The sequence below is a fragment of the Myotis daubentonii genome, chromosome 18 (genome assembly GCF_963259705.1).
Source record: "Myotis daubentonii chromosome 18, mMyoDau2.1, whole genome shotgun sequence".
Classification (NCBI taxonomy): domain Eukaryota; kingdom Metazoa; phylum Chordata; class Mammalia; order Chiroptera; family Vespertilionidae; genus Myotis; species Myotis daubentonii.
In genome coordinates, this window is record NC_081857.1 from 37,667,796 (window position 1) to 37,683,161 (window position 15,366).

General features: G+C 40.3%; 1 protein-coding gene across 1 annotated transcript; it reads right to left on the reverse strand.

Annotated features, from left to right (window-relative positions):
- Positions 1-1,377: 1,377 nt before the first annotated feature.
- On the reverse strand, positions 1,378-15,320 carry ATP5PB (ATP synthase peripheral stalk-membrane subunit b). Its single transcript, XM_059673758.1, has 7 exons — positions 15,164-15,320; positions 14,852-14,888; positions 10,441-10,586; positions 7,175-7,338; positions 6,632-6,757; positions 2,770-2,949; positions 1,378-1,789 (listed from the first exon to the last, which is right to left on the reverse strand). The coding sequence occupies exons 1-7, from the start codon at positions 15,201-15,203 to the stop codon at positions 1,712-1,714; spliced, it is 771 nt and encodes a 256-aa protein (XP_059529741.1). The 5' UTR covers positions 15,204-15,320; the 3' UTR covers positions 1,378-1,711.
- Positions 15,321-15,366: the final 46 nt, after the last annotated feature.

Consider the following 15,366-nt stretch of genomic DNA (forward strand, 5'->3'; position numbering starts at 1 on the left):
GTGAGGTGTCTGTTTTGTAGCCCATACATGTTGTCATCTGTTGGTTCACCAGTTCATTGCAGCCGGGCCTGCAACTTCCCAATCTTTCCCTGGATCATCCTTCAGCTTCTCCAACCTTTGGACTACGTCTGTGTGATGAAGGGCCTGGGGTTTTGTAGGACAATCTTACCATCAAGGTCAGAGGTAATAAAACTGACGGTTTCAGTGTATACTTGTGATTTCCACACTTTCCTACCCTCTCCCACTTTATATCCATCTTCCCTTCTTAACTGCCTGTTCTGTGAACTTCAAGATCCTGCTTTAGAAACAAAGATAAGAGCCGAAACCGGTTTGGCTCAGTGGATAGAGCGTCAGCCTGCGGACTGAGAGGTCCCGGGTTTGATTCCGGTCAAGGGCATGTACCTGGGTTGCGGGCACATCCCCGGTGGGGGATGTGCAAGAGGCAGCTGATCGATCTCATCGATGTTTCTAACTCTCTCTATCTCTCTCCCTTCCTCTCTGTGAAAAATCAATAAAAATATATTAAAAAAAAAAAAAAAGAAACAAAGATAAGAGACTGCTTTAACCAGCTCACCAACAGCATCGAGTCTAATCCCTTATATCAATCTGATTTCTAGAGTAAATGAATATATTAGCCATCAATATTGATCCAAACAATTTTACATAAGTTAAAATCATAGGAAGTCAAGAAAATAGCAATTACTCATGATACATATTTTCAAATATTTCCTATTATGTAAGTTGCCCATTGTGTACAAATAAAACTTTATGTAAACATGAAAGAATTAAATGCAGACAAACCTATGGAAGGGCAGAACTTTCTGATTTATCTGCTGGATTCTTTTTTTGTTTGTTTGTTAATCCTCACCCAAGGGTATTTTTCCATTGATTTTCAGGGAGAGGGAAAGAGAGAGAGAAACATCAATGTAAGAGAAACACATTGATTGGTTGTCTCCTGCATGAACCCTAACCAGGGCCTGGGCCCGGGAGAAGTCTGCAACCAACAGGTACGTGCCCTTGACTGGAATTGAACCCGGGATCCTTTGGTCCACAGGCCAACGCTTTATCCACTGAGCCAAACCTGCTAGGGCTATCTGCTGGATTCTTAAGAGCAATTTTATGACACACTGAGTCCATAATATTTTCCATTGATATATTACTAAAATTATAACAAAGTAAATGGAATGACTTGATGTACAATATTCCCTTTCATTATTTTAAGAACCTTTAAATTGTCCATAACCTGTCAGCCAGAAGCAGCTTACCAATAATAATGGTCTTATAAACAAGATTATCATTTCAATGACATCTTTAATTTTTACCCATATGGCAAATGTTGAAATAGTATTTCAGAAGATTACACAATTTGAAAAAACCTTGTTTCAACTGTCACTTTATTGTAAGATGATAGCATTAATTACAAATTTAAATTATAATTTGGTAGTCTTTAGTCAGGTACCAAATTGTATTAAGAGGAAACTGCTTATTCAAAAGTGATCATAGAACAACTCAAAATCAGAGCAAGGACAATAAACATCTCACTGGCCAATAGATTGTTTTAATTCTCTCACTAGATGAAACTCACGCTTTTCATTTTTAAGTGGGGTAAACTGTAACTCCAGCAGATGGCGATACAGAAAGCTTTTGTCACAGCCTAGTTTCCAGTCCGTCACTCAAGTGTTTCTAGCTGTCTCAGTCTGGATAGATGCATTTACATAACTGGCTGTGCTTGAGCCTTCTTTGCAAGCAGCTTTAGATCTGAAATGCACTTGGCAATTGTCTCCTTTTCCTGTGATAAGAAAAGAGAAATCTGGTTAGATCTTTCCAAATCACGGAAGGATATAAACATGCAATTCTTATCTCCTACAAAACCTTGAGATTCTTACACAATCTTTAGTTGTATTACTGACTTTAAATACAATAAACTATTAGGAATTATTTACTTATTTACACGGGGAAGAAGCAATTTATTTTAAGAAAATTCAGGGATTAGTTAAAATCCCCTGGCTCAGCTTTTATAAGTGAAATCTATGTAAAGTTCAAAGCCAGTTACGCCTGTAACCACATGCCATCGGTGTGAGCTGTACAGCTACTAGCTGCTTGAAAGAGAGCAAACTAAGATTAGCAATACAAAATTATTAAGAATGAAAATAACTGTTCTTTTATTTTCTGCACTTTTTTACATTTTCCAACTTTTTAAAATAAGTATATTTTTCTTACATAAAAGGTAGTTTATTAAAAAAACAATTCATTAATATAACACTATATATCTGGGAAAGAAGAAATCATGTCATAAGTAAATAAAGAACATAATTTTTAAAAAGGAAATCAAGTTTAGGTAAATAGAAAAAATTTCTGTTCAAGACCAATAAATCAGGTGTTGGGAAAGAGGAAATGGAATGAAAATCATTAAATTAGGAAATGGAAGGGGCTCAGAAATAACCTTGTCTAGTCTCTATGTTTTAGAGAGAAATTAAATGTGTTGGTTAATGTTTCCCAAATGATGAACTTGATCACAGTCTGCAACAACCAGTGTTCTGAACAATCTTTCTATTGTTCTGACCTGAGATTAAGAGGCCTTTAACCAAACTCTGGAGGAGGAAGCCACCCAGGTAGCTGTGCAGCATTTTCTAGGTTCCACCATTCAGAAAAACCAATCAGAGATTGTCTCTAAAAACTCCTGGCCGGCTGTTCTGATCCTGGCTGGGCCACCAGTGGACACCTGTCAGAGATACCACTCCAAGTCCAGAAGCTTCAAACACCATGTACCTGCTGTGCAGAGATGCTCTGTACCACATGCTTCTCCACCCATTGCACCATGTGCTCTTGTTCCTTCCGACGCATCATATTCTGCACAGAGATATGATAGTCCAGGCGATTCTTGACCTCCTTGTATACTCTATGCAGCCGTTCCCGGTAAGTAACCTCCAAGGCCATGGCAATGTTATTCTGAAGCAAAATGAAGGAATGATGAAAACTGCACTTCAACTTATAGTTTCCAAATTGTCTTTTTTGAGTGTAATTGACCTCTATGTTAATTTCATGCATACAATGATTCTATATTTGTATATACTGTGACAACATTACTACAATGAATCTAGTTAACACTGTACCACAGGTAAGTTTCTGGATTTTGTTATCTTTATTAGAAAGGCCCTGTCAACTCCAAGGGTACTGTATTTCTTTTCATACTCTCTTTTCTACTTTTATAGTTTCATTTAATAAGATCTTTAATTCACTTGAAATTTATTTTAGTATGAGGCAGAAGGTAGGAAACCAACTTTATACTACTGACAAAGGTACCCATTTGTCCTTCCTCCACTAAGATGAAAATGCCATTGATGTAAACTGCCGTATGTGTTTAGGTCTGTCTCTAAACCCTATCACCTGAATTTCTACTCATATACCAGGCCATACTATTTCAAGTTCATTCTAATTTTATAATTTTAATATTTGGCAGTATTGTTCTTCATAATTTCAATTTTTCAGAATATCCCTGTTAAAATTTTTAATTTTCTATTTATCAATTTGTCCAAGTCCCAACATCCCACCTCTATCTCTTAGTATTTTCTTTCTAAGAAGGAATGTGTTAAAATTTAAAGATTAAAGTAGAATTGATGTCTTTATAATATAGAGCCTTCCAATCTCAGAGTCTCATACCTCACAAGCACTTCACAAAGAAAAAAGTTTATACATTTCTAGTGAAGTTTACTCCTAGGAATCTTTTCCTAAATGGTTTATCTTCCTCCAGTATATTTTCTGATGGATTTCTATTTACATATAGAAGGCTACTGATTTTGTTAGATATTAATTTTGTATCCAGACACTTTGCTGAATTTACTTCTTGTTTTAAGAGTTATGTTGCTTCTCTTAGGTCTTCTAGGAATATAATCAGGTAATCTATAAGATTAACTTTGCCTTTTTGAATTTTTATACCTCTCGCTTCTTTCTTTTCTCTAATAATATCTACTCACGCCTCCAGAACATTATCAATTTAATAATGGTGACAGGGACATTGTCATCTCCTCCTGTGTGATGAGATTCCTTACAGTCAGCCTGTCAAATGTGAAGGCTTGGCATGTTAATCTCACGGAGGCCCTTAATACTCTTGAGTACAGTTCATTAGTCCATTCCTTCTCCTGATCCTCTTTCCCCTCAAATCTCTCGTATCTTCTTCTCTACTTCCAACTCACAGCAAATGAACTTCCTTCTTATTTCACTGAGAAAGAGGAATAAAAGAATTTCCACAAGCTTCTACCACCACATAAAACAACCTACTTGAGTCTATACTCACATGCGTTGCCTTCCTTTCTGTAGCTATGGCTGAACTATGCTCTTGAAGCCAACCCCTCCACGTGTGCATTCTATCCCAAGCCCTCTGGCTACTGACGGACATCACTCCAGCAAACTCTCCCCTCCCCTTTCTTGCATTAATTTTTTCCTAACTTCTATCAGATGCTCATATGTAATGATACTTTTTTTTAAATCTCTTGATTCCTACATCCTCCCCTCCTAGCTATTAATTTCTTTGCCCACCATTACAGTAAAACTCTGCCAATTTTCAGTTGTCTATACTGACTCCATTTTCTTTTCTTCCATTGTTTTCTTCAACCCACTCCAATCGCTTCACTAAAGTAGCCCTTACCAAGGTCACCAAGAACCTCCATGTTGCTAAATCCTATGGTAAATTCTTAGGCCCTTTATTACTTGACCATAAGTAGAGGGACTACAAATTGAAGTACTTTTTTTTTTTTTTTTACCTGTTTTTTCCCCTTGTGTTCCAAAATTACGGATTTAATTGCCACCTGTAAGCTCATGACTCCAAAATCTGCAGCCTGGAATTATCCCCATCGATTCCAGACTCATATATCCAATGACTCTAACAACTCTACTTCACCAACTCATTGGCATTTCAAATCAATGCATACAAGACCAAAGGCTATCTGCAACAGGATAATCAGAGTGATCCTTCAAAACGTGAGATCATATCACTCCTTTGCTTAAAAGCTTTAGTGACTTTCTCTCTCCTTCAGAGTACAGGTAAAAGTTTTTCCAGAAGTCTGTAAGACTTTCTATGATCTAGCCCCTGGCCACACTCCACCTTGCCTTTTTAAAATTCTCCTCCTCACCCAATCTACTTCAGTTACATTGGCCTCCTTACTTTCCTTGACTATACTGAGCAAGCTTCCAGGTTTAGGGATGACATTACAAATGTTCTTCCCTCTGCCTGGAATACTATTTCTCCAGAAATCCACATAGCTGCACCATCACTTCTGGTTTTTGCTCAAAAATCACATTAGAGGCCTTTCTGACTGCCTATTAAAATAGTAACTTCTCCTTCTAAACTCTCTTTCCCTTTAACATTAGTTTATTGCTCTACATAGCACTTATTACCAATCGACACTCACATCTGATCAATTTGTTTTCTGTCCTTTTCTCAACCCTTGGCTAGAGAGTAGATTCCACGAAGGCAGACTTTGTTTTGTTCTCTGCTGTAATCCCAGAACCTGTCTTGACTGGTGTCTCCATAGAAGAACTCAATTATGCATGAGGCAGAAAGTATTCTCTGGTTGTAACCTCATTCTGCATGGAAAGAGGTTTTAAAACACTCACGTGCTTAAGAATCTTCAGGCATCCTGTTTGTAAACTACAGATACCTGGATAGCTCCTAGCAGAGGCTCTGATGCCACAGGTCTTAGAATAGGTCCTAAAACCTGCACCAAATGACTGATGCTTGTGTGGTACTGAGACCACACTAAGAAATATTTGACTAGACACCCTGGCCTGTTTGGCTCAGTGGATGGAGCGTTGGCCTACGGACTGAAGGGTCCCAGGTTTGATTCCGGCCAAGGGCACATACCTGGGTTGTGGGCTTGATCCCCAGTGGGGGCGTGCAGGAGGCAGCCTATCAATGATTCTCTCTCATCATTGATGTTTCTATCTCTCTCTCCCTCTTCCTTCCTCTCTGAAATCAATAAAAAAATATATTAAACAAAAAAACTAGATAGAGTGCTTTAAAAAAAAAAGAGAAATATTGGACTAGCCTACTATGCAGGTACTTACTTTACCTAAGCATGTCATTTTTCATTTCACGGGTATTTCTATAACATAAAACCTCAATATAAGAACATCTCACTTTAAATATTAGGCATAAAGTACTGTACTCAAAGTAATAACAAAATATTTGGACATGTTCCTAAAGTGGTTTAAAAAACTAAATATTTTACAATCTAATTCTGCTCTGACCATGGTAAAAAGTTCTACTACTACCTGAATCTGCTTGTAAATTTGGAATGTAAGTATCAGATTTTCTTATAGCAAACATGTTTCCTCGTGAAATGCCTTAGACAGTGAATTCCATTCTTTATTCAGCTGTAACTTAATGATTGTTTTCCTTTTGTGTGGATTTATAATTTTAGCTTTCTAATTTTAGAGTAATAACTAAATATTTACACACGCGATAGGTCTTCAATGTCTAAACAGCCTTAACTGCCAATCCCCACCAAAATCTTCTCTTTTCTAAATAAAATATGCTATTTCCAGCCATTCCTCATGTAAGAGAGTCTAAATTTTTTTTTTAAATGCATACAAATGAGTAACTTTATTCTTCTTAGAAAGTTCTGAAACCTACCCTCTGGACATCAAAAAGGTAATGGCGCTTTTGAACCAGTGCCTGCTGGGACTTCTCCAGCTCAATTGCATCCTGGATGCCTTTCATGGTGGCCTGTTTCGCTTCTTCTAGTTGGGCAATTTGTTGCTGCAATTACAATATTTAGAACAAAGATCAGTGAAAGCACCAAGAGTAATAAAACAGATTCATTTTATTTTTCTGCAAAGTTATATCCCTCATTTATAAAAACACAGACATACACACATATAGGGAGAAATGCACAAATCCTTTAAAAGAATTGCCCATGACAGCTACACAGTATCTGTTGAATGAACAAAACCATGGAAAATGTGGAGAAAGTTTGGTAGATTTTCAAAAATTTATCTTGATTTCTGATCTCAAATTAGTAACCTATCAACACCTGTAGTTGTACTTATAATTAGATTAATTTCTAATTATATTGAATATATATGTATATACAGATATATATACATTCATATCAAAAACATCACTTGATGGCTTTTACTATGGTCTCAAATGGGAAATAAGGTTCATGGTTCTTACCTCATTGAGTTTATCAGCAAATTCCCCAATAGAGGCACCATATTTTTTAATGACATAGACAAGCAACCCTATTGTTGATACAGCAGAGATGGTGTCTGGAGTAACCACATATATTTCTTTGGATAGAAAATATAAGATAAGCCCAGTTCCGAGCACATAGGGTCCTAAAAAAAGAAAAGGTTATTTTATGATGGATATGCTAGATCTAACAGGGGAAGACAGAAAGATAATTCTGCATTTAATTAGTTGAAGGCCAAATAATGATTAAAATAATTGGATTCAAAGAAGAATACTGGATTGAGAAGCATTATGGTAGAGTTGAGAGAACAAGGATCTGAACTCAAGGAAATCTGACTCTACAACTTACAAGAGACTGGGGAATGTGAGTAATTTCTAAGCTTAGATTCCTCATCTGTAAAATGGGAACAGTACCTTCTTCCCAGGGTTGATGAAATTAAAAATAACGTATGTAAAGTGCCTAGCACAGCCCAGCTGGTGTGGCTCAATGGTTGAGTGTTGACCCATGCACCAAGAGGTCGCTGGTTTGATTCCCGGCCCACGTTGTGGGCTCGATTCCCAGTGGGGGGTGTGCAGGAGGCAGCCAACCGATGTTTCTCTCACTGATGTTTCTATCTCTTTCTCCCTCTCCTCTCTCTCTATAAAATCAATAAAAACATATATTTTTAAAAAATAATGTGCCTAGCATAGCTGCTCAACAAACAGGAACTATTCCACAAAGGTGTCAGGTAACTTTCAGAAGTAATTTGTTCAGCAGAATGTACAACTTATTGAATGGGAACATTAGTCAGGATAAAATTGATCTACTGCTGCTTATTTTTATTGACTAGGAACCTGACACTGAAGATAAAAAACAACTACAGCTATAAAGTAGTATATACATAAAAAAGGAATAATTAGATATCGGGGTTCTCAATTCCTGTAGCATCTTCAAATGCTTCAAATATAGCTATCCTTTCTTGCCTCCCAGGACGCTAAACAGAGACAAAGCAGACCTTCATGGCAGCATTTTGGTGTTTTTGAGCAACACTAGCACCAAAGGACATTAGGCTATATTATGAGAATAAAGGGGTTATACTGCTGACCTCTGAACAATGTGGTGGGGAGCAGTGAAGTTAGGGGTGTTGACCATCCCCCCAGTCCAAAACTCACACATAACTTTTGATCCTCCCCCCCAAATTTAACTACCAATAGCCTTCTGTTAATGGAAGCCTTATCCAATATCATAAACAGTCAATTAACACATATCTTGTATGTTATATGTATTATATGCTGTTCTTACAATAAAGTTAGAGATATAAGAAAATAAGAAAAATACATTTACAGTATTTATTTATTTTAAATTGGCCTTTTTAAAAAAGATTTGTTTTTTAAAAAATATATATTTTATTGATTTTTTACAGAGAAGAAGGGAGAGGGATAGAGAGTTAGAAACATCAATGAGAGAGAAACATCGATCAGCTGCCTCCTGCACACCCCCCACTGGGGATGTGCCCACAACCAAGGTACATGCCCTTGACTGGAATCAAACCTGGGACCTTTCAGTCCGAAGGCTGACGCTCTATCCATTGAGCCAAACCAGCTATTTACAGTATTTATTGAAAAATATCCACATATAAATGGGCCCCTACAGTTCAAACCCACGTCAATGGTCAACTAGAGTTTCAAAAATATTTTACCCAGTTTCCCATACAATGTTTCAAGATTTGTTTTGTTTTTTAATTTGCCTTCTACATATAAATTTTAAATGTGAATTTGCAAAAAAGGTCTATCACATGTAACATTTTCATCATCTATGGAGAACTGTGGACACTAATGTTTCTTGCAATTTCAGTTAGGACAGTGGTCGGCAAACTGCGGCTTGCGAGCCACATGCGGCTCTTTGGCCCCTTGAGTGTGGCTCTTCCACAAAATACCGACTTCTGCACGTGGGCCATGAAGTTTCAATCGTACTGTACGTGCATACCCGCACGTGGTATTTAGTGGAAGAGCCACACTCAAGGCGCCAAAGAGTCGCATGTGGCTTGCGAGCCGCAGTTTGCTGACCACTGAGTTAGGAAAATGCTAATCTAGGCACTCCCTGGAGGGTTCAAAAAAAACACCTTGGTTTCCAATGTTCCACAATCCTAGCAGTGCATGAGTACAGCAAGCAAGGCAGTGCATGTAGCAGAAAGGACACTAAACCTACTTGGAGAATCTGGATTTAAGTACAACTCAGTTACTAAAGAGAGAATAAATTTGGTAAATCCTTGGTTTCCTAGTTCTTCTGGGTAATGAAAATGTCTTCATGGGACTGTTGTAAGAATTAAATAGTGTTAAGTGAAAACATATCTTCTCTTTCTATATAAAGACGCCTAAGCAACTGTTATGACCAGTCGCTATGACGCACACTGACCACCAGAGGGCAGGCGCTCAATACAGGAGCTGTCCCCTGGTGGTCAGTGCGCTCCCACGGCGGGAGTGCCGCTCAGCCAGAAGCTGGCCTCTCCTGCCTCCATGTCAGTGCTACCTAGCGGCTGCAGCAGGCGCAGTGGGGCCGGGATGAGGGGGAGCGGCAGAGCACCAGCCTGGGCTCCTCCCTGGCCGCCCGCCACTTTGTGCACTGCTACATCCCTCGGGGGGGAAGTTGGATGGCCCCCCACACCCCCCACCCAGGGATCCTGGAATAGGAGAGAGTGCAGGAAAGGCTCAAGGACGCTGCCAGTGCACGACCCCATACATTGGGCCTCTAGTTGCATTATAAAAATGTAATGTTTCACAACATTTTATGCTTTTTTGAGAGGGGGGAAAAGCTGATAAATACAGCCCACTTCCCGTCTTCATGCTTACATATACAATTTAATACACTCTACTGCCTTACCTGGCTTTATTCTAATCCACAGCTATTTCTATTAGATAGTATATTGTACAGTTACTTGTTTCTTTATTGTGTATCCTACAATAGAATGTATGTTCTGTGATGGCACACCACTGCATGCCTAGACTAGTGCCTGGCACAGAGCAGGCATTCAATAAATTTAGTATATCAGCAAATGGAGACATTGCTAAAAATCAAGTTAAAATTCCAAACAAATTTATTCCAAAGACAAGTTAGAGCAACTAAACTGTTATACTGAGTCACTTCCACAATTACTTTTAACAGCTGGCTTGATTTTTGAGGTGTATGTGAAGAAGTAAGAGCTGCCCAAACCCTAGGTTAACATAAATCACACAATCCAAACATACTACCAAAATGGGCAAATGCTCACCTGTTACACCGGTTTTAGGATAAAGAAACTGGAAGAATTCCTCAGGGATCAGTCCAAGACGAACTTTTCCTCCATATTCAGGAAGAGGTGGCACAGGGGCAAGGCTTGGCTGCCCAGTGTGAAAGATCCTTGTTGCTTGCACAACCCTAAGGTAGTAATGACACAAATTTAAAGCCTGTTCTTTAAAGAGAACACAGTGTATGAAGTTAGTAGAAACAATGAATGGGGATAAGGACTGAGGCAACAAGAAAGAGACGGAGACCAAGAACAGAGAGGTCATAACAGAAAGAGAATAGACCAAGAACAGGAAAGTTAGGGTCTAATAATTAGCTGTGGGACAAGGCAAATGACTTACATAAAGTCGTATGTAATCTTCTACCCAAAACTAGAATCCCTTCTGTAAGTCTCATCAGTTATCTATTATCAGCACGGAAATATATAAGAACATAGACCAAAGGAAGACTACTGTCTGGGTTCAAATCCTAAACCCGTTTAGAATGGTACTTGGCGTATGTTAAAGTCCTATGTCAGTGGCTAACTATTACATGCCCACTGTGTTATGAGCTCCCTGATGGCAAGAACTTTGACCTTTTTGAATATTCTCTGGGATGGGGTGCTGACCAACACTACGTGAAACAGGTTTGTTTCAGTGTTAGGTAGCTCTAATTATGTTCATCTTTGAATTGAACTGCTATGTATGTCTTGAAACCTCCTTTTATTGGTTCTGATTTTATTTTTCTCTGTACGAAAGATACGCTCATACTAGTATATGTGGGTTAGACATCTCACTCCCCACACAATCCTGACTGTCCACCACAAGGAGCTCTCTGATTTTGTTTACAAAAACTAGGTCCACAGAACTGAACATAATACTCTTAACACAGCATGACCAAATCATTCTTTCTACAAATATATATTCTGAACTTGCTATTGCCATTATTGTATTGTACTACAGTGGATTTGAAAATTATTCTTGTACTGTAGTAGCCTAAGATTCCATTTTTAGCAGTTATAGCAAATTGGTGTCTCATCAGGTTTCAGATTAAATAAAATCCACTAGTCGTTCTCCTATTTGCTGTCAAGCGTAGTCTCCTTCAAATACTCGGTATGTTTTTGTCCCAATTCTCTGTACCTCTATCCCTTTGCAATGTAAGAGTTTATATTATTTCTTTGATTTTGGTTCACTGCTTGTCTTTTTAACATTATTTTTATCTTTTTGAATTACAGTTTACACTCTATAGTATTTTCTTTTAGTTTCAATACCCCATCAACTTTTGAAATCTGAGAGTCATGCTCAAGATTCTTTCATAAATCAGGGTTTCTCAACCTTAGCACTACTGACAATACTTTGTTGTAGAAAACTGTTCTGTGCACTGTAAAGGGATTAGCAGTATCCCTGTGGTCGTACACACTAGAACCCTGGTCGGCAAACTGTGTGGCTCGCGAGGCACATACGGCTCTTTGGCCCCTTGAGTGTGGCTCTTCCACAAAATACCGACTTCTACGCATAGGCCACGAAGTTTCAACCACACTGTACGTGCACGCCCGCATGTGGTATTTTGTGGAAGAGCCACACTCAAGGGGCCAAAGAGCCGCATGTGCCTCGCGAGCCGCAGTTTGCCAACCACTGCACTAGAAGCATCTAGTGTAGCAACCCCCCTCCAAAATGTCCCATGGAGGGCACACTGGCCCAGGCTGAGAACCGCTGATTTTAATCACAGCACTGGAGAATTGGCTTTAGGCTGACACAGATCCTCTCCTCAACTGGCTGTCGTAGTTCAAGCCCTCATCTCTTGCCTGAACTTAATAATCCAAAACCTGGTCTCTCTTCTTCTGGTCAAATACCCCTTAATCCTAGCCCCTGACACACTGCTGCCAATATTTTTAAAATGCAAATTTTACTTAAAGCCTACAGAAAAACAAACTACTTAATATAGCGCACATGATTAAGCATCTGTCAAATTTTAGACTCTCACCTTTCTTCATTCTCCTACCCTCTAGCCATGAGGTACTCACAGCTCTCATAAACCAACAAAAAAAACCACACCCTTCATGCTGTCCCTTCTGCCTGCTATGCCTTTCACTTAATAACTGCCAAATCCAACCAGCCTTCAGGACATCTCTAGTACATCCTTTATCAGGGCCCCTCCAATCTTGGGGTAACACTTATTCATTCCACAAACATTCATCACTGATTTTCCACTTAAGTCAGGCCCTGAAAGCACAGCAACAAGCACACCAAGTCCCAGCCTTTTTAACACTGTTGTAAGGCTGTGGGGAGTGTGTGTATAGGTCTGTACGCTTTCAGGTAGCTATTTCGGGTTCTATGAGGAAAAACGGAGCAAGATAAGGGGACAGGGAGCAACAGAGTGGGAGCAAGGCGTTTTGTAGGAGGCCAGAGGACACCTGAGCCACTGACCTTGGGGAAAGAGAGAAGAGCAAGTACAAAGATTTGCAGCAAAAAATAAGCTCCACAATTGTAAAAGGAACAGCAAGGCCACATGGCCACAGAATGAGCTAAAAGGACAGTGACTAAAGAGGCATGATAGGACCCGCTCATTTTGGGCCTTCTGGCGATGCAAGCTTGGATTTTATTTCAAGTGGGATGGGGAGCTCTGGAGGGTTCAGGGGGGTGGGGTGAGGAGACGGACATAATTCCTACTGGGAGAAGGGGCCGTAATGGGAAAGAAAAGATGCAAGGAAACTAGTTGAGAGCCTACCAGAATAGCCCCTGTGAAAGTTGATGGAGGTTCGTACCCTAGGGTGGTAGCGGGAGAAGTGGTCAGAGTCCAGGTACAATCTGGTGGAAGGACCTTGCTGATGCATTAGATATGGAAAGTGAAAGAGAAATCAAGGATGTTCCTTGTATCTTATATATGAATTTGTGTATTTTATTTATTACCTGTATTATAATTATTTACTTGTCTGTATGGAATCTTTCTTCTCTGATAAGTTGGAAGCAATTATAGCTTTGCTTTATTACATACTCAAAAATTACAGAGAGATTAAAGCCACCTTTTCAAGCCACAGAATAGTTATCACATTTTGCAAGATTTACAGCTAAAAACAGAAATCACCCTCCCAAATGGACATGTTTTATGAAATAATATTAACCTAACAGCTGCTAATATTTACTAAGCATATACTACGTATCCGGCACTAGTTTTATAGTTTCACAGAGATTAACTCTTTTAATTTTCATAACCCATAATGCACAATTATCTTCATTTTGCAGATGAGGAAACAGAAGTCACACAGCTGGTAAGTGGAGAAGCCAGGTGTACCTCTTTCTTCTAGCTTTGGAGTTCTTACGCTAAACCACTGATCTTCAAGCTTTTCATCTCGTGGCACACATAACTAATTAAAATTCTGCAGCACACCAAAAAATGTATTATATTTTTGGCCGACCTGACACCGCCCCCCCCCCCAAAGATATAATTTCGATACATTCACTTGATGGCCATTGTTCTGTGGGCTGTCTTCATTTTTTTATTTGACAGTCGAAGGGAAAAGAGGTCAGTGCCCTTGACTAAATAGTCAGGCGTTGCATGTTTTAAAATCCCTGTGGCACACAGGCTGAAAATCGCTGCTCTAAACCACTGCTCTACAGCTACCTCCTCTCTGGACTGTCAGCTGCATAAAGGCAGGCCCTCAGCCTTGCTCATTTTCTATCTCTGGCTATCTGGGTGGCAACTAAATACCTACTGAATCAATAGATTTCCCTAACTCTTATCTCCTGGTAGTAAAAGTTGGAATCTGGCAGACAGACCGCAAACAACTCGCTACATTTTTGTTTTACTTTAAAAAACCTGTTCACTCATATGTGGGCTATGAAACAGAAAGCAACAAACTAACAAACAAAAACAAATAAACTCACAGACACGGACAACAGTCTGACCAGAAAGGGGCTGAGGGAAGGCTGATGAGGGTAACGGGGGTGAAATACACGGCGAGGGAAGGAGGCTCAATGAGCACACAATGCAATCTACAGGTGATGCCTTACAGAACGGTGCACTTGAAACTTAATGTCACCCCAATACATTTAACTAAAAACAAGGCAAAAACTTGTCCTTGGGTACGCAAAAATTCCGATCACAGGCACTCTGATTCGCAAGGTGGCAGCTCGGTCTACCTGAAGGTCACAAGGGAGAGGGGCGGGGCTTAGAAGACATCAAACCAGTTTATAGTTTAGTTAGGACACATCGCCTAAACTCTGCATCTTTGCCATAATGTGATACGACGACGATATTTTAGGTAGTTCAGAAGCCCCAGTGTTTGAATGAGGCTTTATACGCGTTCCAAAATTACCCCCAGAAAAGGTAATTTCTGGCCCAAAGCTGAGAGGTCACAGAGAAGCGAAAGGCGAGGACAAAAAACAAGGGCGAAGGGGCGCATGACGCCCCTCACTTACCCGGGACCCAGGAGGGCGGCGTTCTTCAGGGAGGGGGCTGCAAACACACAAGCGCAGGTCAGCAAGGTCAAGGTGACATTTGGTTCGCCCCTCCCTTGGTCCCCGCGGGGCCCGACCACTAAGGCCACTCACCTCTCTTTCCTGTCCCCCGAGGCCTCGCGCCCACCTTCCCAGCGGCGCTAAGAACCCCCCACTCAGGCCCCAGGCTCGCTAGCGTTTCTTCGACCACTGTCCTCCCACCCGCTCCGCGTAACCCTAGACGCGCTTCTCTACGGTCACTCTGGTAGCCCCACCCAGGCCTACACCTCTCACCCGCTGCGGCGGCTGCAGAAAACACCACCCGAGACAGCATGGTCAGCGAGGGCAGGCTCGGCGGTCCTGGCGTCCCGGTGACCTGGACGAAGTATTCTACCCGAGTCCGAGCAAGATGGTCGCCCGCAAGTCTCGCGAGAAGAGAACGCGAACCCTCGTTCCCTCAACTTCCTCTCCAATTGTTTTTTCTCGCGATAAGAGGC